We start from the raw sequence: 24,537 nt of genomic DNA on the forward strand, positions 1-24,537 counted from the left end.
CATTTGGGTTAATTTGCTTATTAATGAAACTAAGTTAGTCTAGGACTTTCAATATATAAGGTCTGTCACAAAAGAAACAGAACTTTTTAAATATAACTGTTTTTGGTGGCGCCACCTATTGGTGGGTATATAAAATAAAAAGTTTGATTTCTTGTTGACATTTCGTAAAAATTTTAAGACAATTGGATAACTACAATGCATTTCGAACAAAGAGCAAATACTCGTATTAAATTATGTTTTAAACTTGAAAAACGTTTACTGAAACATTTCAAATGATGAAAAAAGTTTATGGTGATCAGTGCCTATCCCGTAGTAATGTGCATGAGTGGTTTACGCGATTCCAGGAAGGTCGTGAGGACCTCTGTGACGAGTCGAGACAAGTCGTCTTCAGAGGTCAAAAATAAAGAAAATGCTGATTTGTTTTTACGATTCCAAGGGTATTGTACACCGAGAGTTCGTCCCACCTGACCAAACGATTAATGCTGTGTTTTACCTTGGTGTTATGAAGCGTCTTTTGTCACGCATTCGTCGTGCTCGACCACAATACCGTAAGGCAGGGTTCTGGCGCTTGTTGCACGATAATGCGCCGTGTCATCGGTCGACGCTTGTCACTGATTTTTTGCCAAAAAATAACATATTAACCGTTAATCACTCACCCTACTCACTTGATCTGGCACCCTGGGTTTTTACCCATTTGGAAAACTTCATTTCACCATGAAAGGACACTGGTTTCAGGACATTTCAGCTATTCAAAAGTCGACGACTGATATTCTCAAGAGCATTCCGCAAAATGACCTTAAACACTCATTTGAAATGCTAATTGACCGGGCTAACGCTGTATCGAAGCACAAGGAAACTACTTTGAATAAAAAAATATAACTTTTGAAAAATATTAATTTTGTTTTGTTTTTTTTACAGTCCAGTTTCTTTTGCGAAAGACCTTGTATGTACATAATACAAATTTGCTTGTTATCCATTCTGTTTTCTTCGAATAATAGTATGTTTACATATAACAAGATTGTCTCCATTAACGAAATTAACTCGATAATCCGTAATTAAGAAACGAGAGTTACCATACAAAATTCCTCTCTAGTTAATCCGAGATTAAAAATTAATCTCAGATTACATAACTAGATTAGCGGTGTTATTCCTAATTTTATCGATAATTTTTGCGAAAAAGAGGAGAAATGTCAAATGACAAAGTAAACAAAAATGGCCGATAGCGAGGGAAAGAGGTTAGTAAACTTATTTTTAATAAAATTATTATTTAAAATATATGTAAATTTGTTAATTTTTCAGGGAAAAAGAGATCAAGTTGGAACCAAGAGTAAGTTGAACTTCTTTTATGCTTGTGGGAGGAAAAATTGCCAATTAAAGAGGATGGCAGGGAGGCCCTTCAAATTGAGAGAGAAAGAAATGCCATCCTCGAAAAATTCTTAGAAGCATTTAAGCAAAGCATATAAAAACATATCCTTGAAAACGTGAGAATTACGTTTTACACCACGAAGCATATATCTAGTCCAGGAGAAGATTTTTTTATTTTATATATACATATATATATATATATCTATATTCATATATATTCATATATATGTATATATATATATGAATTTTTTTTATTTTATATTGTTATGTATGTATGTATATAAATTTTAAGTTTTTATTAATTATTTTGTTTTTCTTATGAATTATTTTCTTTTGTTAATGAATTAATATCGTTATATTGTGATATATTATTTTAAAAATGAATTGACTGTAAATCAGTGATGGTACATAATTTTTTGGAAAATCCCCACCAAAGAAGAAAAAAATTCCCACTTTTCCCTACGCTGTTTTAAAATTTTTCCCCACAAAATTCCCTACAAGTTTTACCAATCATTTCTTACAATATTAAAAGAAAACAAAAAAGTTTGACTTAAAGTACAAAAGGTTAGACATTTATTATAATATTAAATATGTATAATACATAAATCTACCACTGTCAAAGCGACATTGTGTTCAGCGAAAAACATGCTGAGTCTTATTTCAAATTTTTTTTTATCTACATCCCCTTCTGCATTTACGTTTCTCTTAAAAAAAGTATTCAATTTGCTCGTTTTGCTTATGGCTTTCACATTTTTCTGGTGTGCTTTTGTTTCTGCGTGTTTCAATAAATCAGACTTGCCGCAATTTAAAATTTTGTTGCAGGCAGCGCATTTGCATTTAAACGACTCACCGGCCAAAGCTTGTAACCAACCCTTGAATCTTTCGTCTCCTAGCCACTTATTTGTAAACTTTTGTTTGCGATATTTGCGGCTCTTTCCAATACTCTCGTCCGATTCTGTTGAAGAACTCTTTTCTGTAAAAATGGTTGAAACCGATTTAATGCTGCCATTCGAACATATTCTTGATAAAAAATAGACTTATTTGCATTTTGACCGAAAAAAAATTACATAGAAATTTCGATTTTGCTTTGTCGAAAAAATTCCTACATTTTACTTATATATAAAAATCTGTCCTTTTTTCCCCACGTCCATTTTTTTCGACTTAAATCCCTACGTGTAGGGAATTTTCCCTACGTGTACCAACACTGCTGTAAATGAAAAAATGAACTGATAAAATACAACACATAAACTTACATAGAAATAGAGCTATAGATTTTCTGATGTTAGGGTCGTCGGTTCCAGAAATGAATAATGGATCAGGTTACTCTCGTGGGTGTGCGCTTTCGAAATTTGTTTGCATTTGCAACCATTTCGTGTTTATGCTATCATTCACTTCATTTACAAAATTGTGCAAGACGCAAGAACACTTTATTATTAATATAGCGTTTTTAATATCGTTGTCAATTCCTTTCCCTATCCTTCTAAACCTTGCCTTCAGGTGGCCAAAAGCGTTCTCCACAACCCTTCGAGATTTAGATAAGTGGTAATTGAAAATATTCTCGTGATCCTCAGCGGCTTGGTTATAGGGATAGGGCTTCATTAGAAACGGAGTAAAGCGAAACGCCAAGTCTCCAAGAACTACAATTGTGACATTAGTGTCACAAAGTTTTTTCGCATTCTCTTTAAGCAGTGGGTTTTGCAAAATTCTTTTCAAGTCGGAGTTTTCAAATATTTGGGAATCATTACAACGACCAGGTGCTCCAACATTAATGTACATAAACCTATGTATATCTAAAAAAATGTTTTAAGTATTTAAGTTGTTAACTTACCTGTAGTCTACGAGGGCTAGTAAAACCATTGAGTACCAACCTTTGTAGTTGAAATAGTCAACAGCATCAGATGCGGAGGGCCTAATCTCAATATGACATCCATCTGATATAAATTGTATTTGCATGTTATGGGTAAAATATTTCAAATTCATAAACTTACCTACTTGCGCCCAGATATTGGGGAAATCCAATTTTTCTAAATCCTTCAACGCACTCCGTAATTTTTTCTTGTGTAAGAAATGAGCTGGCTAAATATTTAGGCGATAGTATGTCCCACACCGCTCTGCAAAAGTCTTTAAGGATAAAACATACAGACGCTTTGGAAACCCCGAATAATCTTCCAACTGTTCTGTGCTCAGCAGAAGAGCCAAAGGCATACAAAGCGATAGCTATTCTTTTTTCTAATGGAATACATTGCCTGTATGTAGTATCACGTTTGCCAATGTTTGTTAGCTCATTACATAAAATTTTGAATGATTCCCGACTCATTCTGAAGCTCTCCTTGAAGAATTGTTCACTATTGAAAGCAACGTCGAGCTCGCAAAAATTACCGTGCCTTTCCTACAATACAACGTCAAGTGGGAATTTTATAAAATGATGTAATTACTTACGTGTTTCCACAAACGTTTTGGCTTATTGTTATTTATTACAAAAAGCAATAAGGAATTTTGCATTTTTATCTCAGTTAATATTTTTTCCAATCTAAGTTGTCGTCTTTTCTGTATTTCCGCTAACTTCTTATTACTGGCAGCAATCTGCGTAATCAAATATACAATCGCGTTCTTTTGTTTTTCTTCTACTTTAATGCATGCTGAAGGCTTGTGCAGCATTTTTATGCTATCGACAGAGAGAGTAAACCAACCGATATATGTACATATAGTAGATATGGTGACATGTTCGTATAATTGTTTATGATGACGAGACGAGCTGAACTCGGAGTGATTCTGATTGTCCGTCGGCTCGTTCGTTCGTCCATGAAAGCGATAACTGGAGTAAAAGTGAAGATAAATTAAGATTAAGATGGCAGAAAAGGTCTATTGTCACGTACAAAAAGTGTAGTTAAACGAAAATATACGAAGTGTTATAACTAAAAACTAAATAATGACACAATACTGTTATTTAATGCAATTTAGAAGCGAAACATGTGAGCTAAAACTTTTTTAAAACCGCTCATACACTCGATAAAATCAGATAATATTGGGTAGTCGAAAAAGTCTTTTCGTATTTCTGATCAAACTTCAACTTAATTTTTTTTTATATTTAAACTAATAAATAAATAAACAAACGGTAGCGAGCGAACCATTGTTGTGCTTCACGAACTGATACAGCTTAGTTACGCCACTTTATAAGCCTTAGGTTAATGGTGGCCCGATTACGCCCATCTATGAGCTCGTAGTTCTCATCATCCTGATCATTTATATACACATAACCCAATTTCCATTTCGCTTACAAAAAAATCTATATAATATTTTGATTTAGTAAAGCGTTTGCGAGATTTCCATCGTCAAAATTCACCGAATAAAAAAATAAAAAATAGTTTCTACAAAACTAGTAGTTTTCCGATTATACATTTTTCTTAGTATTAAAATTTGTAAGAAAATTCTTTAAATTTAATATCCGTTAATATATTTTAAACGATTAGGTTTACGAAAAACTGTGGATATTTTTTGCAGAGCATTAAATTTTAAATAATATCCACAAATATACATCATACAGTATGTCTCACAAATCTTTTCATATGACAACATTTGACAAAGATAATTTAATGAATTTTAAAACATATTTATTTAGGATTTTTTTTATAACAATAATTTACATTCTATTGTTTATTATTTCTGAAGCGAGAACAATTATATTTATAATACATTAGAAGACTAAATCCAAAAACAGAAAATATCTTATTCGGTACTGTCTCAAAATTTCAAGTTTTCACATTTCACAAAAATTAAAGTCCCTACAGTGCGCGAATTTTGGTTAGCCGCACTCTTGAATTATAAGGAAAATAACTGTACACGCGACAGTTTTAATATTTTTGTTTTTGTAAACAATAGTTGCTAGGTAATATACATATAAAGTAAGCATGCATATAAAAACAAGAGCATAACGGTACTAAAATAGCAAAATCTGAATATTGTCTGACAATTGGTGCGAACTTTGGTTAGCCGCAGTCATATTTTTATCGTTTTTGCGGTAAGTTCTCTGTGTTTTTAATATTTTTCTGTGATGTTTTGTTAACACTTACACTTATTCTATTTGATAATATTCAGTTGACAACAGTTGATTGAAATGGCTAGACAAAAGTTTTTAAATGATGTGGAAAAGGGACAAATTAAAATTTTGAAGGAAAATGGTCTTTCTAACAGAGCAATCAGCCGGCAAATCAAAAGATCAGAGAAAGTCGTGAGAAATTTTCTGAGATTAGGAGATAAATATGGCATATCCAATAGAAATTCAAAGAGGAATACCAAGATAACTCGCCGGCAAGTTAATATTATTAAAGAAGAAGCTACTAAAAATCGCTTGAGTGCCTCTAAAATAGTAGCAAAATTAAATCTCCCAATTGGAAAAAGAAGAGTTCAGAAGATTTTAGCTGCAGACAAATACATAAAGTGGAAAAAACAATTAAAAAAAACCACAACTTACGCATGCCCATAAAGTAGCCAGACTTAAATTTGCGAAGGAGCATATGAGTTGGACCGATTGCTGGCACGATGTTATTTTTTCTGATGAAAAAAAGTTTAATTTAGACGGACCTGATGGGTTCAGTTATTACTGGCATGATCTGCGTGAAAATAATCCTCCCAGAATGAGCCGTAATTTCGGGGGTGGATCTGTGATGGTATGGGGTGGGTTCTCCTACCATGGAAAGCTCAAACTATGTTTTATTACGACGAAAATGGATTCGGAAAAATATATTGAGATGTTGGATGATGTGCTCATTGAGTATTTGGAGGATAACGTCGAAGTTACGTTTACCTTTCAGCAGGACAATGCCAGCATCCACGTTTCCAAGAAAGCAAAAGAATTTTTTGCTTCGCGCTCTATACCGTTGCTCGAATGGCCAGCCCGCAGTCCGGATTTAAGCCCCATTGAAAATATTTGGGGCATAATTGCAAGGACTGTGTATGCGAATGGGCGTCAGTACTTAGCCGCGCAGGAGCTAAAAACAGCAATTTTGCAGGCGTGGCTGGATCTGGATAGAGGTACACTGCAAAAGTTAATTGACTCGATCCCAGCCAGAATTTTCGAAGTAATTAATAAGAATGGGGGTGCAACTTCGTACTAAGCACAAAATTTGCTAAACTTTTGTGAAAACCTTTTAATTATCTAATTTTTTTGTAATGCGGCTAAGTAAAGTTCGCGTATAGTTACGTAGTATTTTCAATATTTTAACTTTTTTATTTGTGTAATACATTTAAAATGTAAAAATATTTTCTCTTCTCTTTCCCAATAAAGAAGTATTTTGAAAAATTCTAAATTCAGTTACTTTTGACTATAACTCTTATGTTAAACCACCAAAAAGCATGTGCGGCTAACCAAAGTTCGCGCACTGTATTAGTACACGCTAGCATTTTTATGTTAATATTTGGTGTGACTACTACACATTTAAACCTCCGTGGCATCGTTGAAATTAGTTTTTTATGTCATATTTGTATGGAGTCTTCTCCCACTCCTCTTCGATGCACTGTATTAGGGTACTTTTGTTTGTAGAGCACCTTTTTGCCACTTTGTTTTCAAATAAGCTCATAAGTATTCTATAGGACTGATGCCTGGGCTTTACGCAGGAGTATCCCGCACTTTTGAGAAATTATATAGCAATCAAGTCCTGCATATGTAAGACTAGTGCTTGGGATCATTGTCTTGATATAATTTGTAATTAAATTTATTGGGACTTTTTGGATCCGCTAGCCCAAATTTTTGCACACTTCTTTTAAAATTGTTACGTAAAATGTCTAAATATAATTCCTTGTTATATTATCTTTAATAATTCTGATTTCACCCATACCTTTGCTACAAATACAACCCCGTACCATTACACTCAGCTTTCCAAATTTTGCTGTCGGAATAATCTTATTTTGTAAAGCTATTAGCTGCTTTCTCTTTTTTAGAGGTCCACCGTGCGTAGTTTGACTCATTACAAAATATCCCAGCATTCCATTGGATGTGAAATGGGAGCTAGAGCAAAAGAAAGTCGTTTTTCAACGTTAATTTGCGATAGTAATGGCTTTCTTCTTGCACTTCTTAAATAATATTTTTGTTTTAAAAGAACTCTTCGCACGGTTTCATGGCCCAGTTGCTCAATATTGCATTCCTTCAAATCTGCAGCTAACATTCTAAGGTTTTACTATGGTTTATTGTCAATTTGTTTTATTACATATTAACTTTTCCATCCTTGATGTAAGCTTTTTTGGCCTGCCACTAGATTTTTCTTTTCTTCGCGATTTATGATATTATACACTGTCCTAATATTCAAAGAAAACATTTCAACCAATTCTTTTGATGATTTCCCTTTATGAAAATTATAATAAACCAATTGTAATATATTTTCACTAATAACCCGGTATTATAGCTAAACCGTTTTCTAACGGATGCAGTGTCCCCAACTATGTGAATTACTTGTAACGAAATGCTGCATCAACTCTAAGAACTGCAACAATCAAACAATTTACCAAAACTTGATGTACCGTGAAATGTCTGGTATTTTTTGTGAATCTCTGAACTGTGAAAACAGTTTTGAGGCAACGCAAAACCTGACGCATTATGCTTTACCTTGTTGGTTTTGCATACGTCACATTCAAATAACTGTTTGTTTTCACATAAACAAGAAGCAAGCACTAGGAACTAGGGATGCAAACATCGTGAAATGAAACATCGATGGTTCTTCTGACATTTGATTAAATTAATTGATTATTTTCATTCAATTTACGATTTAATTGCATCGAAACACCTTTTCTAATTACTTGAGTAATTGGAAAATAATCGCAAACCGCATTTTGAAATTTAATACATTTTATGTTCATCGAAGTTAGCGTACAAGGGTCGAAAATGGTCGCATCAGTCATTAATGACTGGAAACGGTGTAAACATAGTCAAATTCTAATATATCAACGTAGTTTAATTCAACAAATGAATGTCTGGTAACACTGCATTTACAGTTAAGTCAAACGCATTTTACGTTCAGTTCTTTGAAGAGCAATGGTGCCAGTTAAAAGCGAAGTATGGAATTTTTTTAATAAAATAAGCAATAACTATGTTAAATGTCAACTTTGCTGCAAAAATTTAAAATTTTCTAATAACACATCAAATATGTTGCAGCATTTAAAATTAAAGCCTGCAACTGTAGCCTGCAAATTGGTGGTAAGTTGGAGCAATCGGTATTACGTTTAAAATTTCTTCTAGTTATATATAAATATATGTGTACAAATTAGACTCTGCAATCTAGGAGTAAAGACAATGTTTCCCAAAGTTATGATGACACTGACATCATGATTGAAATGCCGAGTTGCAGCAGCAAACCAATTAATGAAAGCCCTTTGAGTGAGGGAGCTACCCAGCTGTAGCAATAAAAATCCTCAACCCCTCATTTCTAAAGTTTTCCAAAATATTGAAAACTTTTCGCATCATTGCTCAAAGAACCAAAAGCTACAGCATGGAATAGTGGAAATGGTTATCAAGGTTATCTACCTTTTGACTTTGTTGAAGGTATATTAAAATACATTACAAAACAATTTGATAATTAATTTTTAAAAGGTAAAGGCTTCTTAAGTTTCATGAAGCAACATTTTCCTCTTTACAAAGTCCCAACAAGAAATACCATCAAGGCTCACATTGAAAAAATGTACGATGAAGAAAAAGAAAAATGTGTAGCGATGCTAAAAACTTTTTCATATTTGAGTTTAACAACAGATATCTGGACTGATGTCAAAATGAATAGCATGCTTGGTGTGACCATTCATGGTGTAAATGGGACGAAGCAATTTAATGGAACAATTGGCGTTTATAAATTAACGGATGCACATACAGCATATATATATATTTCCGAAGTTCTCATTGCTGCTTTGAAAGACTTTTCTATTGACTTTCGTGGCTGTAGTGACCGACAATGGTGCAAACATCGTAAAAGCAGTACATGATTCACATTGTTGTAAAATGCAAAGAAATATTTAAGTGGCTAAAAAGAAGTGTTAAAGCGAATGATGATCTTCGAAAAATGCGAGCTGCTGCCGGAGTAGCTGAAGGCAAAATGCTAAAGCAAATTTTGGACGTGAAAACACGTTGGAATTCGACCTACTACATGCTTGAACGGTTTATTAAATTATGTTCATATATTAACCAAATACTCCTCAACTATTCTGACGCACCCGTAATGTTAACATCTAAGGAAAAAGATGATGTCATGGAAATACTCAGTATATTGAGACCATTAGAGGCACTGACTGTACAACTAAGTGGTGAACAACGAGCAACGTTAAGTCAAGCGATTCCATTAGTTCCCTGTGGTCGGGAACAAATAGTGAGAATAACAGCTAAACAGCCAGTCGCTGAAAAACTAAAGATGTCGTGTTAAATCACTTTGATCGTAGATTTGGCTACATCGAACATTTCTTTTTGCTAGCTTCATTAACATTACTCGACCCGAGATTCAAAATGATTCACTTCAAAGACCCATTAGCGTTGTCCCCAGTTATAAAGATTTTACGTACTGAAATAATAGTTGCAGATGATACTACGGAAACGGGCAGCGAGTCGTCTGTGGAATCGGTAGAGAATGTGTTTGACCTCTGGGCTCCTCTCAAAACTCTATTGCACAAAATAGGGAGGAAGGACAACGATTTGAGCTTTTATTTGAATTGTCAGGTATTAGAACTAAGTCGAAACACTATTGATGCTTGGGAAGAAAGGAAAACCGTTTCCCCAAAACTGTACGGACTTTCAAACTTTGTCATCTACTTGGTACCTCAGTACCAGCTGAGCGGCTTTTCTCAAAAGCGGGTGCAACTGCGACCGAAAAACGCAATCGTTTGACAACAAAACGTTTATCGAAATTGCTTTTTCTTCAAACTTGGTTGAACAGAGAATAAATTTTCTTGACTTCAATAAATCTATTTTCATTTATGCAAAGGCAAATGAATTTTTAATACGATATTTTAATTTTATTTCCGTTCTTGTTTTTGTGTATATACCAATATAATTTGAATGTCTGAAATAAGAATATAGTCTCCTATATTTTATTTGTTTTATTTTTACGCAAAGTTGCAAAACATAGTCTTTCAAGCAAGGAGGCAATTCTTTTACTTTAAGGTTGCTGTACATATTTTGAAAAATTTAATGTCATTGTGCTACTTAACTTGAAATATAGGCCATTTTCTCTTTTAGGATATGTCTGGGACTCTGTGATAGAGCATTATAATACAAGATTCGGCGCTGAAACTTGGTGGTGGTCTTTATACAATTTAGTATTATTTGAAAACATTGGAATTAATCGATTAATCGATTTTTTTACATTACTTGCAATTATTTTTTTATATCTTGCAATTAATCATTTTATTATTTAATCGATAAAAAAAAATTTTGCCATCCCTAAATACAGTAGTACGCCTTTAATTGATATATATTTTAGCTACCTATTAAAACCATTTCTCTTTAAATAAAAAATATAAATAGTTTTTGAACAAAGAACAAATTATTTATTTAAAACAGAATTTAAAAATAACAATTTGGAAAGTCTTTTCCCTGTCAAGCGATTTCTTTGTTGTGTGATCGTTGCTCCAGCTTTAGAAAACAGTCGTTCACTAGGGACTGAAGTGACCACAATGGATAAATATTTGGAAGCTTGTTTATAACTACAATTCAGGAAATAAATTTTTCATATCATCCCACATTTCTGTTGGATTCTGATTGATAGAAGCAACAGCTGATCCAAGATACATTTACACTTCAACTTCCGTTGTTGTAATAGCAGATAAATTGGAAAACTTACATTTCATATTTTAGTGGGCCAATGATGGCTCCAAATATCAAGCGGGTTTTCTGTTGCACACTCATCCGAAGATTCCGACGTACTAACGCCATTATTTGCATCCTTTATGAAACTATTTAAATACAAAACTGTTTTGTTTTTAGCCAGTGCATCTTTAAAATGCAGAAATTTGAATCTCGGATCCAATACATTAGCTAACGCCAGAACTGAATTAAATTCAAGTTTGTCAAATCTCTTATTCATGCTCTTTTGCAGTTCACTTTTTAGCTCCCCTACAATTGCGTCTTGAGCTGAAAATTTTATCAGAGCTTCAGTTAAACAGCTTACTAAAGGTATAACCTTGCTGATGGTAACGTAGGTATCAGCCGAAATCTCCCTGGTCACAATTTCAAAACACTTTAATAATTCAATCACCTCCTTAACCCATTAATGACAACGTCTGATGTATCATACGCAAAAAGAGCTTTTTTTAAAAATTCGTCAAAAATCCGAAATGAAATAAAAGCTTTTTATATTTGCAGTGTGAGCGAGATAAAAGGATTGTTGCATTAGAAAAGCTTTTTAATTGTCGCTTAAAGCTCATTTGTTTACAATTTACGTAGCATTTTTCGGAAAAGTGAATAATGACTCGAAGGTGAGGTTTATATTTTTATAAATAGTAAGCGAGGAATTTGTATAACTTAAAATGTGCATAAACTTAAAGCTAAAACCCTAAGCTATCAAATGAATATAAAGTGCAGTGAAAAATTGAGCTCCGAAAGTGTTTTAACTATTTGTAAACTATTGCGTATGTTTTATCATACGTAAACGCTAGCCCAGTTTTTGCTATATGAAAATTCATTCCTAATATCTCCTTGTAGACAAGCAACAACTGAGGAGATAGTTGGATGGCTCCAAGATTTAAATGAAGATGATGATGCAGAGATTATAGAAAACATCAATAATGCCAATTTTATTGATGTGACTTTGCTCCCCCCCGAAGAACAGGAGTTATCCGATTGCGATGACGCAGATGAAGACGATGAAGGTACACTGGGTGATTTGGGTCGTGGAGTTCTTAAAAGGGCATGTGAAATAAGAATTGATAACTCAGAAGTGGAGGAGCCACAGTTTCTAAATGAAGCGAGCAGTTCACTAGCCCCACGTACAAGGACTTCAACTCAAAGGAAAACTAAAAAAAAGAAGATTTGCCGAAAATGGTCCAAGATAGTACTAAAAGCAAGTGAATGTTCTATCACAGCAATACGCGAGCATACTCCGGACATTGTAGCAGATATTTTGGAAAATGATTTAAGTCCAATACAACTTTTTAAAAGAATTTTTGATAGCGAATTTATGGAATGTATACAATCAGAGACTGTTAAGTACGCCATAAACAAAGGAGATGAAGCTTTCACCGTAAGTCTTGAGGAGTTATACACATATTTCGGCATCCTTATACTAAGTGGATACAACAAGGTGACTAACCTGAACCACAAATTCACTTGCTTACTTGTTAAATTAAACATTTTTATTTTAAGGTTCCAGCTACTCGCATGTACTGGGAGACAGAAAGTGATGTGTACAATCATTTAGTGGCAGGTTCAATGGCGAGGAATAAGTTTGAAAAAATACATCGCTACCTTCATTTCAATGATAATACACAAATTGATTCGAATAATAAGGCGTTCAAAGTTCAGCCTGTTCTTGATCATTTAAATACAAAGTTTAAAGAGCTTGGAAAACCCTTTGGAACTTCATTTTCTGTAGACGAATCGATGGAGCCGTATTTTGGTAAGCATTCTTTCAAGCAGTTTATACGAGGAAAACCAATTCGCTATGGATACAAAATTTGGTGTATGACTACTTCAGAAGGATATTTGTTGAACTTCGATTTGTACACCGGAAAAAGCATGATTCGATCTAATGAGCCCTTAGGTTTATCTGTCACAAAAAGTTTATGTTATGACATAGTTCCCGAACACAGCACTGTATTTCTAGATAACTATTTCAATAGTTTTAAATTATTAGAAGAGTTTGATAAGAAAAATATAACAGTGGTGGGAACGATTCGCTCGGACCGTATTGAAAATGCTCCTTTGAGCAGCATGAAAAGAGAACTCTACGTGGTACTTGTGAAGCACTAAAATCTAAAAATATTACCCTAGTTAGGTGGAATGATAACAATAATGTCACCATTGCAACAAATTGTAAAAACGACAACATAACGACAACAACCGGATTATGCAAAAGATATGATCGACAACAGAAACGGAGACAAGACGTAAAGCAAACAGTCATTGTCAAGGAGTATAATTCGGGAATGGGTGGAGTCAATCTCTTTGACCAGCAAAGGGCAGCGTACCGAACTCGGATTCGGTCAAGAAAATGGTATTGGGCCATTTTCAGATTTTGCTAAAATGGTGCCGTTGTAAATTTATGGATATTATTTCGGAAAGCTTATCCACAAGTTACTCTTCTCTTGAACATACTTTCAAAGCCAATAGATTTTCATCCATTCTCATCACGAAAGAGAAAACGAGAAAACGAAACTAGATACGACGGAGTCGAGCACTACGTAAATTACTCAAAAACTCAGCGCCGATGCAAAAATTGTGGAAAGTGTACGAAATTTATATGCATGAAATGTAATTTTGGCTTGCACCCAGATAACTGTTTCTACAATTATCATGTAAACTGAGTCAGCAACTGAATCTGAAAACAAACAGTGAATATGTCATTAAATATATAAATACGATGTCAATTTGAACTCAAAAGTTTTAGTGATGTTTACATTTTATTTTCATAGAGGCAGGTCTCCGTATACGTTTATGTATGATATATCATACGCTCCGCCGCGCCTACATCTTTTAAGATATTTTTTTGAAAATTGGAAATTACCCTTTTAATATCATTACAGACGTCTGCTTAAAATTTCTGTAGCTTATCATAGCGGGTTTTAGGTGTGAGCAGTAATGGGTTAATTTTGTTCAGTTCGGAGGCATTAACCATAGAGGGTGCTTCTGGGCAAGTGAGCAGTACTTCACTTAAAATAGGGACTAACTGGATAAATCCTTTTCATTGGGGGTGTTTTTTTTTACGTGGCGGGTCCCAAACCCAGCGCACAACCCTACGCAAGGAATGTTTCGCCTTCTCACTTTAGCTCGCCTTCAAACGGATGTTCTTATGCTACCCAGAGGATACTTGGTCAAAGCCCGGAAGTCGTGAGCTGCTTGAGTCATATGTAAAAGAATCGTTTCTGGCCACTCCCAAGTGAATAACGGATGTGAGTGCTTGGAGCGCACTTATGAGAGATGCCCCCGCCACGATGTCAAAATCGTGCTTGGCGACTTCAACGCCAGGGTGGGCAAAGAAGGTATCTTTGGCACTACGGTCGGTAAATTCAGCCTCCACAAAGAAACATCCACAAATGGGTTGAGGCTGATCGACTTCGCCGGGGCCCGAAATATGGTTATCTGTAGTACTAGATTCCAGCATAAGAAGATACATCAAGCTACCTGGCTGTCTCCGGATCGAAAAACCACCAACCAGATCGATCATGTTGTGATAGATGAAAGACACGTCTCCAGTGTTTTATTTGTGCTTCGAGGTCCTAACATCGACTCGGATCACACTCTTGTTGCAGCCAAGATTCGCACCCCCCTCTGTGCAGCAAAAAAACGCTAACAAACACAAGGAAGGCTCGACGTCGGGAAGATGCAATCACAACAAATATTGAATCATTATCAGTTACACAAGCAGAAACTTTATTTATGGAAACGTTCCTTTCGTTGAAAAGTTTAAACATAGTTTCTTCTAAATAAGCTGCTGTATGACTTTCGTGCAGTTCGATTACTCCTAACGTCCCACTCAACAAACATAAATTGTCTAAAAAATGAATTGTTACCCCAAGGAACGGCTGATTTTTCAATGTCTCCATCCATATGTCATACGTTAGGCAATAACTGTCGCACTTACGAATGTACTCTTTGAAAAAAGAAGACAGCGCTTCATATTTTTCATCCACTCGTAATTTAATTGTTTCTGCTCTTGGAACTTTAAAACGGAACCAGTTCTTTCACTTCCTGCAGAAAACCTTTTCCTTCTACACTGGAAAATGGCTTGTTGTCCATTATAATATATTTCACAATTGCTTCAGTAATTTTCCTTGATTTAGGGCCATCTTAGTAAGAAATACTTTTGACCTTCTCAAAAAAGTCTTTCACATTAGGTTGGATCAGCGCTGGCAACTGATCCGATTTATTTTGCAGTACTGACGGTGTACATGAACTAGGAGATGATTCAATACATGCAGTTTTCTTATTACTATTGTCGGATAATTCACTTGACGCTGTTGTCCCAGCGGTTGGTGATGTGTTAATTATTTCAGAAATTTTTCGCTGTTTTGATTCCGAGTGCGGCGTAGTTTTGGAGGAGCATTCTGCATTATCAACTTAATCGAGTAATACCTTTTTATGTATGTCCTCAACGTGACAGCGAAGATTCGACGTGTTAGCTGACGTTTTTAAATTCTTGTTGCAGGAGTTTTGCATGTGGCGGAAGCATCTGAATTCCAGACCTTGCTTTTTAATTTTGAGGGCAGCTTTTTGAATCTGAAATATCATGTACATATTTAACGTCTAACACAATTATTTACATATATTCTATATTCACTACACCTGTAATAAAGTTGTGATTGACAGCAGATGAATTCGAAACAAAACTTATAATGTATTAAACGCTCAAAAACAACTTCTAACACACGTAGCATGTAATAGACTATCACACAAAATGTATTTTCGATTTTTTGTAAAACTTATTTCGCATTAATTCATAATTATTAGTATTATTCAAGTGCACATTCAACCAACGAATTCTCCATATTTTACAACAAAACACATGACAGTTTGCTAAAGCGTTTCGAAGCAGAGTAAAATTTGAAAAAACATCGATCCAGGCAACATCGATGCATCGTTTGCATCCCTACCAGAAACGTGTTCTGCTGTTAAAAAATAATTTAATTTAATTTACTCATAAAAGAACACAATACTTAAATATTGATTTGTGGGAAGAATTGTGAGAAGAATTGTGAGACATACAGTATATAGTACGTATACATACATATTTTATTCGTAACTACATAGTTTGTTATATATACATATTGGGTTGTCAAAAAAGTCTCGCGTTATTTTTATTGAATTCTCTTTTATTGAAATTATAATGAATTTTTGATGACTCATGCCCAGCTCTTGACCGGCCTTCCGGAACGTAGCGCATCTTCGACCACCTCTACACCAGAACGAAAACGTTGAAACCATCGTTGTGCGGTGGAAATGGAAACTGTATCGGGTCAATAAACTGCACAAATTTTATTGGCGGATTGAGATGCATTTTTGCCTTTATCGTAGTAGTACTGTAAAATATGCCGTATTTTCTCTTTATATTGCTCCATGTTTTCGACGCCATAACTCACGAACGACTTAAAAGAAACGACAATCAATCAAACACGTGTTAGCGCGTGAAATGAGCTTTCTAAAAAGGTATAGCATAACCCGATGCAATGAATAAAACTAGAACAACGCGCTTTCAGCGCCAACTACTGAAAATACCGCAAGACTTTTTTGACAACCTAATGTAATAACTTTAGAATAAGAGCCACAGATGTTTATATGTTTTGTTGTGAGTGAATATCGTTGTATAAACCTATAATACCATGTTCAGACCGACACTTAATCACACGATTTCGGCTGTTGAATAGATTATCCCACTAATCTTAAAAATTTATCAAGATTTCGCCATACAAAAATTACAGTTCCAAATCACTTCATTGAAATGATTTGAAACTGATCCACGCAAAATCTCTCTGTGCGACTCTGATTTTGCGCCATCTATTTGCCAGCATTGGAAATCTGTTACATTATCACAGCTGATTTAGATACTGCAAAGAGGAAAAAATGTAAACAAACAAATTTTTTTAAAGCAATGAATCTAATTTCACCTGAAAAACGACTTAACAAATGAAAAAATGCGTCCACTATTTCTATTATATGGAAAATATTTGAAAAAAGACGGCTTTTATTTCAAAATCTATATGACAATCTTTTCTTTTGATAAATATTAAGCGACGTGACTTCATGAATGACAATAACAGCTGTTTTTTGATCTTTCTAACGGCAGTGGGAACACTGTTGGGTTATGAAATGCTTAAATGTAATCTAATCTTTAAAATTTTCGGTCTGGACAGTGCATGCAGAGAGGAGATTCCACATGCTTGAATTTGTACAAATAGCTTCTGAAGCAGCCGTGGCCAGATAGAAACTGCGTGAGGTATTAGTCCATCTCCCCATTATATTGGCTAGGTGACATGTTAGCCCTCATATCACGGACTGATAAGCAACGTTCTGCTGCTATGCCTATGGGGAGTCTTCCCGATATAACATGGAATGCATCATCCGACACTGTTCTGAATGCACAGCAAGTTCTCAATGACGCCAGTCTGTGAACCGAAACAACTCCTCTCATATATGAGCTATGTTTAATAGCAGATATCCAAATTGGCGCCGCGTAAAGAATGAGGAGCTACTGACCCTTGTCAGCAGCTTTCTGACAAGTTGTCTGGGGCCTCGCATATTGGGCATTATTCTTGCTATTGCCGACATGGACCTCGCCGCTTTGGTGTGTGTGCCCATTAGGTGCTGCTTAAACGAAAGTCTATGATCCAGGATTACTCCAAGATATTTTAGGTGTGGACTGTACTTTATGGTATGTCCATCAATACATATCTCATTTGTTTCCACCTTTTCTCGACTACTCATCAAAACAACCTCCGTTTTGTGAGCAGCTAGTTGTAAGCCAGCGGTCTCGAGCCATCTTTTAGTATTGCTGATGCTTTCATTGCACTTGTTCCTCGCCTCGTCCAGAGTTTTCGCTACTACTACGACCGCAATGTCGTCCGCATAACCTACTATGTTTACCGCATCTGGCATCGTGACTCTCAGAACACCATTATACATCACGTTCCAGGGTACTCGGCCGAGAACTGACCCTTGCGGAACACCGCCTGTAACTTTATATGATTCAGGTCCAAAGTAGCTTGCCACAATTCGGATAAGGTAGTCCGGAACCTTTAACTCTGGCAGAGCTTTAATGATTAGAGTCCAGTTCGCTGAGTTGAAGGCGTTTTTGATACCCAGGGTAATCACAACATAGTATTTTTTCACCCCAGCGCCATCTACTCCCTTCCAATGCTGTTCCTGCTATTTTGGTAACTGCATTTATTGCATCCACTGTGCTTCGTCCTTTCCTGAAACCGAATTGCATTGGATTCAATCCAGCGTCTCTTTCCTATTCGAGCATTTCCGTAACACAGACTTTTGTTTTCCAGCGTTTTAATACGCTTTTGGGTGCGAAAACACTTGAGTTTTGCTTATTCTGTATATTGATATCAAAAATTATAGCTTGGTGATCACTATGTGCATACACGTCCCAAAATCTCCATGAGGTTTGGGTTGCAATCGACGAGCTTACGAAGGTGAGGTCAATATACAATGACGCTCTTCCTTTGATAAAAGTTGGCTTGTATCCGTTGTTAAGGAGTACAAGATCAAGATTTGCAAGTGATGACAGTAGGGCTGTACCCCTCGCGTTTGTGATCATACTCCCCCATTCAACCACCCATGCATTAAAGTCACCAGGATTGACTAGCGGTGTCTTTCCTCTTGCGCGCGATGGGAGCCTAAAGAGCATATCCTGGAATTCAAAAAGGGATAGCAACTGTAAAACGGCGTAGTAAGTGTAAAAATGTATGCCATTTATCTTTGCGTACACGAAGCCCTTTTCTTTAATGGTCTGAGTATTGTTAAAGGTCCATATCGCAGATTTCGAGTCTTTTTCCTCGACCCAGTTATTATCATTTTTTGGGGTCTTATATGGTTCACTAAGTAATAGTACGTCTGTGTTAAGGTTCAAGGCGGTTTTCGTCAGCAATGCTTGGGCTGCCGAACAATGGTTTAGATTTAACTGAAGACACCTCATCATTGCGGTTTTGCAGCAGCCTTTTTATAAGCTGGGCAGCTAAAACTACCAGTCGGGTCCTTATTTGTCCCTTGTGGGCATAAGAGACATAATGGCTCCTTTGCGGCATGCCCATTTTCTCCACATCTATAGCAAGAGCCGGTGAGATCTCTGCTGCTGAGATCTCTGAGTTTTTTTGATGTTGCCAAAGGGACACTGATAATGGCAAATTGAGTTTCCTCTTTAAGCCGTCGCATAGATTTGATGGCACTACGTTCTACATTCTCTTACATACATACTTCCTCGGCTGTCGTTGCTCATCTAAATCTCTAATGACTAGCGTAGCTGCTTGTGCCAGAACTTCTGCCATTAGGACCTCTACTGCGCGTTCTTTGAGTATTTAAGAGAGCTCCTTCGTTTTTGCTTTAAGTTTTAAGAGAAGTTCACCTTTCGCTATTCTCCTTGCTTTGCTCAAGCTGTCACCGAGGTCTTGATCTAGGGTCTGATTTTATTTTCTTTAGCATTTCAGCGTAAGACATCTCACTGGCCTTCGAAATCACCAGGGCTGCTGTGCACTTCAGTTTCCGTTTTGGGATCATTGGTTCAGTTTTTTTCAATTCCGGTTTATTACGCTTGTTTTTCACCAGTTGCCATTCAGGTGCCTGATTTTCCGGGTGAGGGGCTACACTGTCAGGTATTTTCGTTTGTTGACTGTGGTAATCATTTCGTCTCTTACTCTTTGAGGTTTCTTTCTCGTTATCAAGTTTGCTCTTCGTTTGCATCGCAAGCACAAGCCACGGCGAAGTTTGGGACGTGTTTTCCCTCCTTTCACAGGGGTTTGGATTGGTAGCACGCTCAGAGGCAGCTAGCTCATATAGTGAGGTTATCCGTCCTATTGTGTCCCTCATGGTTTGGTGGATAGACCGTCTCTTTCCATCCTCAAGCATAGTAACCAGACTGCCAATATGTTCGCCGAGTTGATAGAAGGCTAGCATATTTCCTCCAGTAATGGGTTTCCTTGCCATAGGAGTTACATTTTGCTGCTTGTCTTGTTCAACACCCGCTGCTGTGCTGCTTTCATGATTGGTATGTAGTGGCGGTGTTCGCATTACATTTGAGCTTCGCCTAAAGGCCATGTTTATGGCGAAACGATATCATACAGATCGAACGCACATGTGTGTCGGGTATGTATTGTATTACGAATGTCACATTTGGTACGGTTTGCCTACTAATATTCTACTCCTTACAAGTAAGGAAGGGCTAAGTTCGGATGCAACCGAAAATTTCATACTCTTGTATTTGCAGGAATCAAAGCCAAGGAAATATCTTAAGGTAAGGTAAAATGTCAACCAGAGAACTGGTTGATCTGATCTAAGCAATCATATATATCCATGCACTCTATATAACTCGTACAGGCATATTCGGCGTAATGTTTATTAAACAACGTTTAATAATGATTAAACAATCATTATAAGTAATATATGGGAGTTGGGAAAGTATAGACTCGATTTTATCCATTAATTATTATCATGCCACATACTAAAAAATATTTACTGGGTTTCATAAAGGTACCTTATACCATGTCCAGACCGACACTTAATCACACGACTTCAGCTGTTGAGTGGTTTATCCCACTAATCCTATAAATTTATCAAGATTTCGCTATACAAAAATGACAGTTCAAAATCACTTTATCGAAATGATTTGAAACTGATCCACGTAAATCTCTCTGTGTGACTCTGATTTTGTGCCATCTACTTTTCAGCATTGAAAATCTGTTGCCTTATTACAGCTGATTTAGATACTACAAAGGGAAAAAATGTAAACAAACATTTTTTTTAAGCAATGAATCTAATTTCACATGAAAATTTACTTCCCAATTTAAAAAAATACGTCCAATTTTTCCACTATATGGAAAGATTTAAAGGAATACGGCTTTTATTACAAAATACTACATGACAATGTTTTCTTTTGATAAATATTAAGCGATGTGAATTCTGGAATGGCAAAAACAGCTGTTTTTTCATCTTTCCAACGGCAGTGAGCCGGGTGAGCGGGCTGATTAGTGAATGTAGTTAAATGTAATCTAATCCCTTTAAATTTTTGGTCTGAACATGGTATTATGTACACTCACTAATCTCATGTAGTAAAACCAGCCGGACTTACGAAAATCCAAATATTAGTTATATACTATAATGATGTTTTATTGAGATAATTCAATATCCAGAATAAAGTCACCAGGAAGTTCGAAAATCTTTCTATTAGGTATGTGGGGCTCAGGGAAGTATTGACCCGATTCAATCCATTTTTGATACACAGAGATGCTATTGCCAGAAAAGTATTTTCTCTGAATTTCAAATATATATATGTATACATTGAAAGATCAAAGGGACAAAAGACAACAATATATACTGGAGTCCACATTTTCGGTATTTGAGGGCTTGAACATTTCTGATTGGATTTAAGAAATTTTTAGTTACAAAGGTGTCATACTTTTAAAGAATTATTAGCGCAAAATTCTATCCTCTGGTACTAATTATGTCGTGATTTGTACACTGAAAAGTGAAAGAAACAAATGGAATTAAAATTATGTTATATGGGAAGTATGCGTGATTGTAATACAATTTCGAGAAGAATGCAACGTATTGTATAACCTTTTCATACCATTTCGGAAGCAAAATTTAAAGTATCTGGCATAATTAACGGGTGATTTTTTTGAGGTTAGGATTTTCATGCATTAGTATTTGACAGATCACGTGGGATTTCAGACATGGTGTCAAAGAGAAAGATGCTCAGTATGCTTTGACATTTCATCATGAATAGACTTACTAACGAGCAACGCTTGCAAATCATTGAATTTTATTACCAAAATCAGTGTTCGGTTCGAAATGTGTTTCGCGCTTTTTTATCGACAAATTTTGTTCAGCGATGAGGCTCATTTCTGGTTGAATGGCTACGTAAATAAGCAAAATTGCCGCATTTGGGGTGAAGAGCAACCAGAAGCCGTTCAAGAACTGCCCATGCATCCCGAAAAATGCACTGTTTGGTGTGGTTTGTACGCTGGTGGAATCATTGGACCGTATTTTTTCAAAGATGCTGTTGGACGCAACGTTACGGTGAATGGCGATCGCTATCGTTCGATGCTAACAAACTTTTTGTTGCCAAAAATGGAAGAACTGAACTTGGTTGACATGTGGTTTCAACAAGATGGCGCTACATGCCACACAGCTCGCGATTCTATGGCCATTTTGAGGGAAAACTTCGGACAACAATTCATCTCAAGAAATGGACCCGTAAGTTGGCCACCAAGATCATGCGATTTAACGCCTTTAGACTATTTTTTGTGGGGCTACGTCAAGTCTAAAGTCTACAGAAATAAGCCAGCAACTATTCCAGCTTTGGAAGACAACATTTCCGAAGAAATTCGGGCTATTCCGGCCGAAATGCTCGAAAAAGTTGCCCAAAATTGGACTTTCCGAATGGACCACCTAAGACGCAGCCGCGGTCAACATTTAAATGAAATTATCTTCAAAAAGTAAATGTCATGAACCAATCTAACGTTTCAAATAAAGAACCGATGAGATTTTGCAAATTTTATGCGTTCTTTTTTAAAAAAAAGTTATCAAGCTCTTAAAAAATCATATTTAGTTGTTGATTTATTTCACGTTCAATAGCTTAGAACAGTACCGTTATATGAGACGTGACTGGGCTTATCTTCCGATTTCATCCATTTTCACACTGTCAGTAGGAGTTCTTGTAATATTTGCGCTGAGCAAATTTGGTTGTTGTAGCTTTAGTAATTTATGAGATATGTACATTAAACTTATTAAAGGGCGGGGCTTTTGCCCACGTGTGCCTCTTGCTACTGAAATCTACTGTAGTGTGTTGCCGAGTTATGTTTTAAAATTTATAACTTTAAGAATGTTTTTATTACATATTCAAATATTTCTCTATTAATAAAATTCCTTAAAATTAATATTATATACCAATTTTACCTCATTATAAAATATACAAATCGAGATAAATGGGGACATAATTGAAAGCAGCAGTGAAACAAAGTGATTTAAAATTTGTAAAGTTCTTGAAGTTTACACAAATTTTAATCACATCCGGTTGTCCGCCCATATGAGTCTGAACTTACTTATACATCTGCCGGTCTGAATTGCCTTATAATTAGTGTTACCATATTTCCTGATTTTGACCTTCGGCACTGATTCCCTGGTTTCCTCCTGAATCGGCGATTTTTTTTTATTATAATTTTTTTTTAGTAAATTATATAAGTAAATTTCGCAAATTCGAGTCGAGACATGTGTGTGATATATGATGCAGTCACATTTCCATGCGATGGTATAAATGTATGTATAATGGCGATATCATATGGTATGCATTCCAAAACTCGACCGAGTTCAATTCGTGCATTTTTTTTCGGTATAAAATTCCTGCGCGAGTTGAATTCGTCGTACCAGCTGTTCTTTTGCATTTTCCGAAAACCAATGGTTTCGGTTGCAGCTGTACGTAAGGAGCTTGAAATGCCGTCCCACAGTTCCCTTATACCGAGTTGTTGACGAGTGCTCTCAGAGAGCAGGAGTGCAAGTCGAGTAGAAAATCGCTCGGCTATCTGTTGTGATTGCAGCTTCCCGACGTCGAGCCTTCCTTGTGTTTGTTGGCGTGCGTTTTTTGCTGTACAAAGGCGAGTGCGAATCTTGACTGCAACAAGATAGTTGTCCGAGTCGATGTTAGGACCTCGGAGCGCACGCACATCTAAAACACTGGAGACTTGTCTTCCGTCTATCACAACATGATTGATCTGGTTGGTGGTTTTTAGATCTAGAGACAGCCAGGTAGCTTGATGAATCTTCTTATGCTGGAATCTAGTACTACAGATAACCATATTTCGGGCCCCGGCGAAGTCGATCAGCCTCAATCTATTTGGGGATGTTTCCTCGTGGAGGCTGAATTTACCGACTGTAGTGCCAAAGATACCTTCTTTGCCCACCCTGGCGTTAAAGTCGCCAAGCACGATTTTGACATCCTGGCGGGGCAGCTCTCGTAGATGTGCTCCAAGCACTCATAGAAGGTATCTTTGGTCACATCGTCCTTCTCTTCCGGCGGGGTGTGGGCGCAAATCAGCGATATGTTGAAGAACCTCGCTTTGATGTGGATTGTGGCTAGACGTTCATTCACCGGAGTGAATGATAGTACTCGGCGACGGAGTCTCTCTCCCACCACGAATCCCACACCAAACTTGCGCTCCTTTATATGGCCACTGTAGTAAATGACACAAGGACCTTCTCGTCTCAGTCCTTGTCCCGTCCATCGCATTTCTTGGACGGCGGTGATATCAGCCTTCACTCTAACGAGAACATCAACC

The 24,537-nt window shown here is 36.2% G+C and overlaps 2 protein-coding genes across 2 annotated transcripts; one reads left to right on the forward strand and one right to left on the reverse strand.

The window, feature by feature from the left end:
• Positions 1-1,781: 1,781 nt before the first annotated feature.
• On the reverse strand, positions 1,782-4,646 carry LOC125775629 (uncharacterized). The gene is made up of 3 exons (XM_049446270.1): positions 3,805-4,646; positions 3,358-3,754; positions 1,782-3,296 (listed from the first exon to the last, which is right to left on the reverse strand). The coding sequence occupies exons 1-3, from the start codon at positions 4,021-4,023 to the stop codon at positions 3,190-3,192; spliced, it is 723 nt and encodes a 240-aa protein (XP_049302227.1). The 5' UTR covers positions 4,024-4,646; the 3' UTR covers positions 1,782-3,189.
• Positions 4,647-11,305: 6,659 nt separating this feature from the next.
• On the forward strand, positions 11,306-22,942 carry LOC109579709 (piggyBac transposable element-derived protein 3-like). The gene is made up of 3 exons (XM_049445889.1): positions 11,306-11,808; positions 12,035-12,632; positions 12,695-22,942. The coding sequence occupies exons 1-3, from the start codon at positions 11,798-11,800 to the stop codon at positions 13,298-13,300; spliced, it is 1,215 nt and encodes a 404-aa protein (XP_049301846.1). The 5' UTR covers positions 11,306-11,797; the 3' UTR covers positions 13,301-22,942.
• Positions 22,943-24,537: the final 1,595 nt, after the last annotated feature.

Source organism: Bactrocera dorsalis, chromosome 1, assembly GCF_023373825.1.
Source record: "Bactrocera dorsalis isolate Fly_Bdor chromosome 1, ASM2337382v1, whole genome shotgun sequence".
In the NCBI taxonomy this organism is placed as follows: domain Eukaryota; kingdom Metazoa; phylum Arthropoda; class Insecta; order Diptera; family Tephritidae; genus Bactrocera; species Bactrocera dorsalis.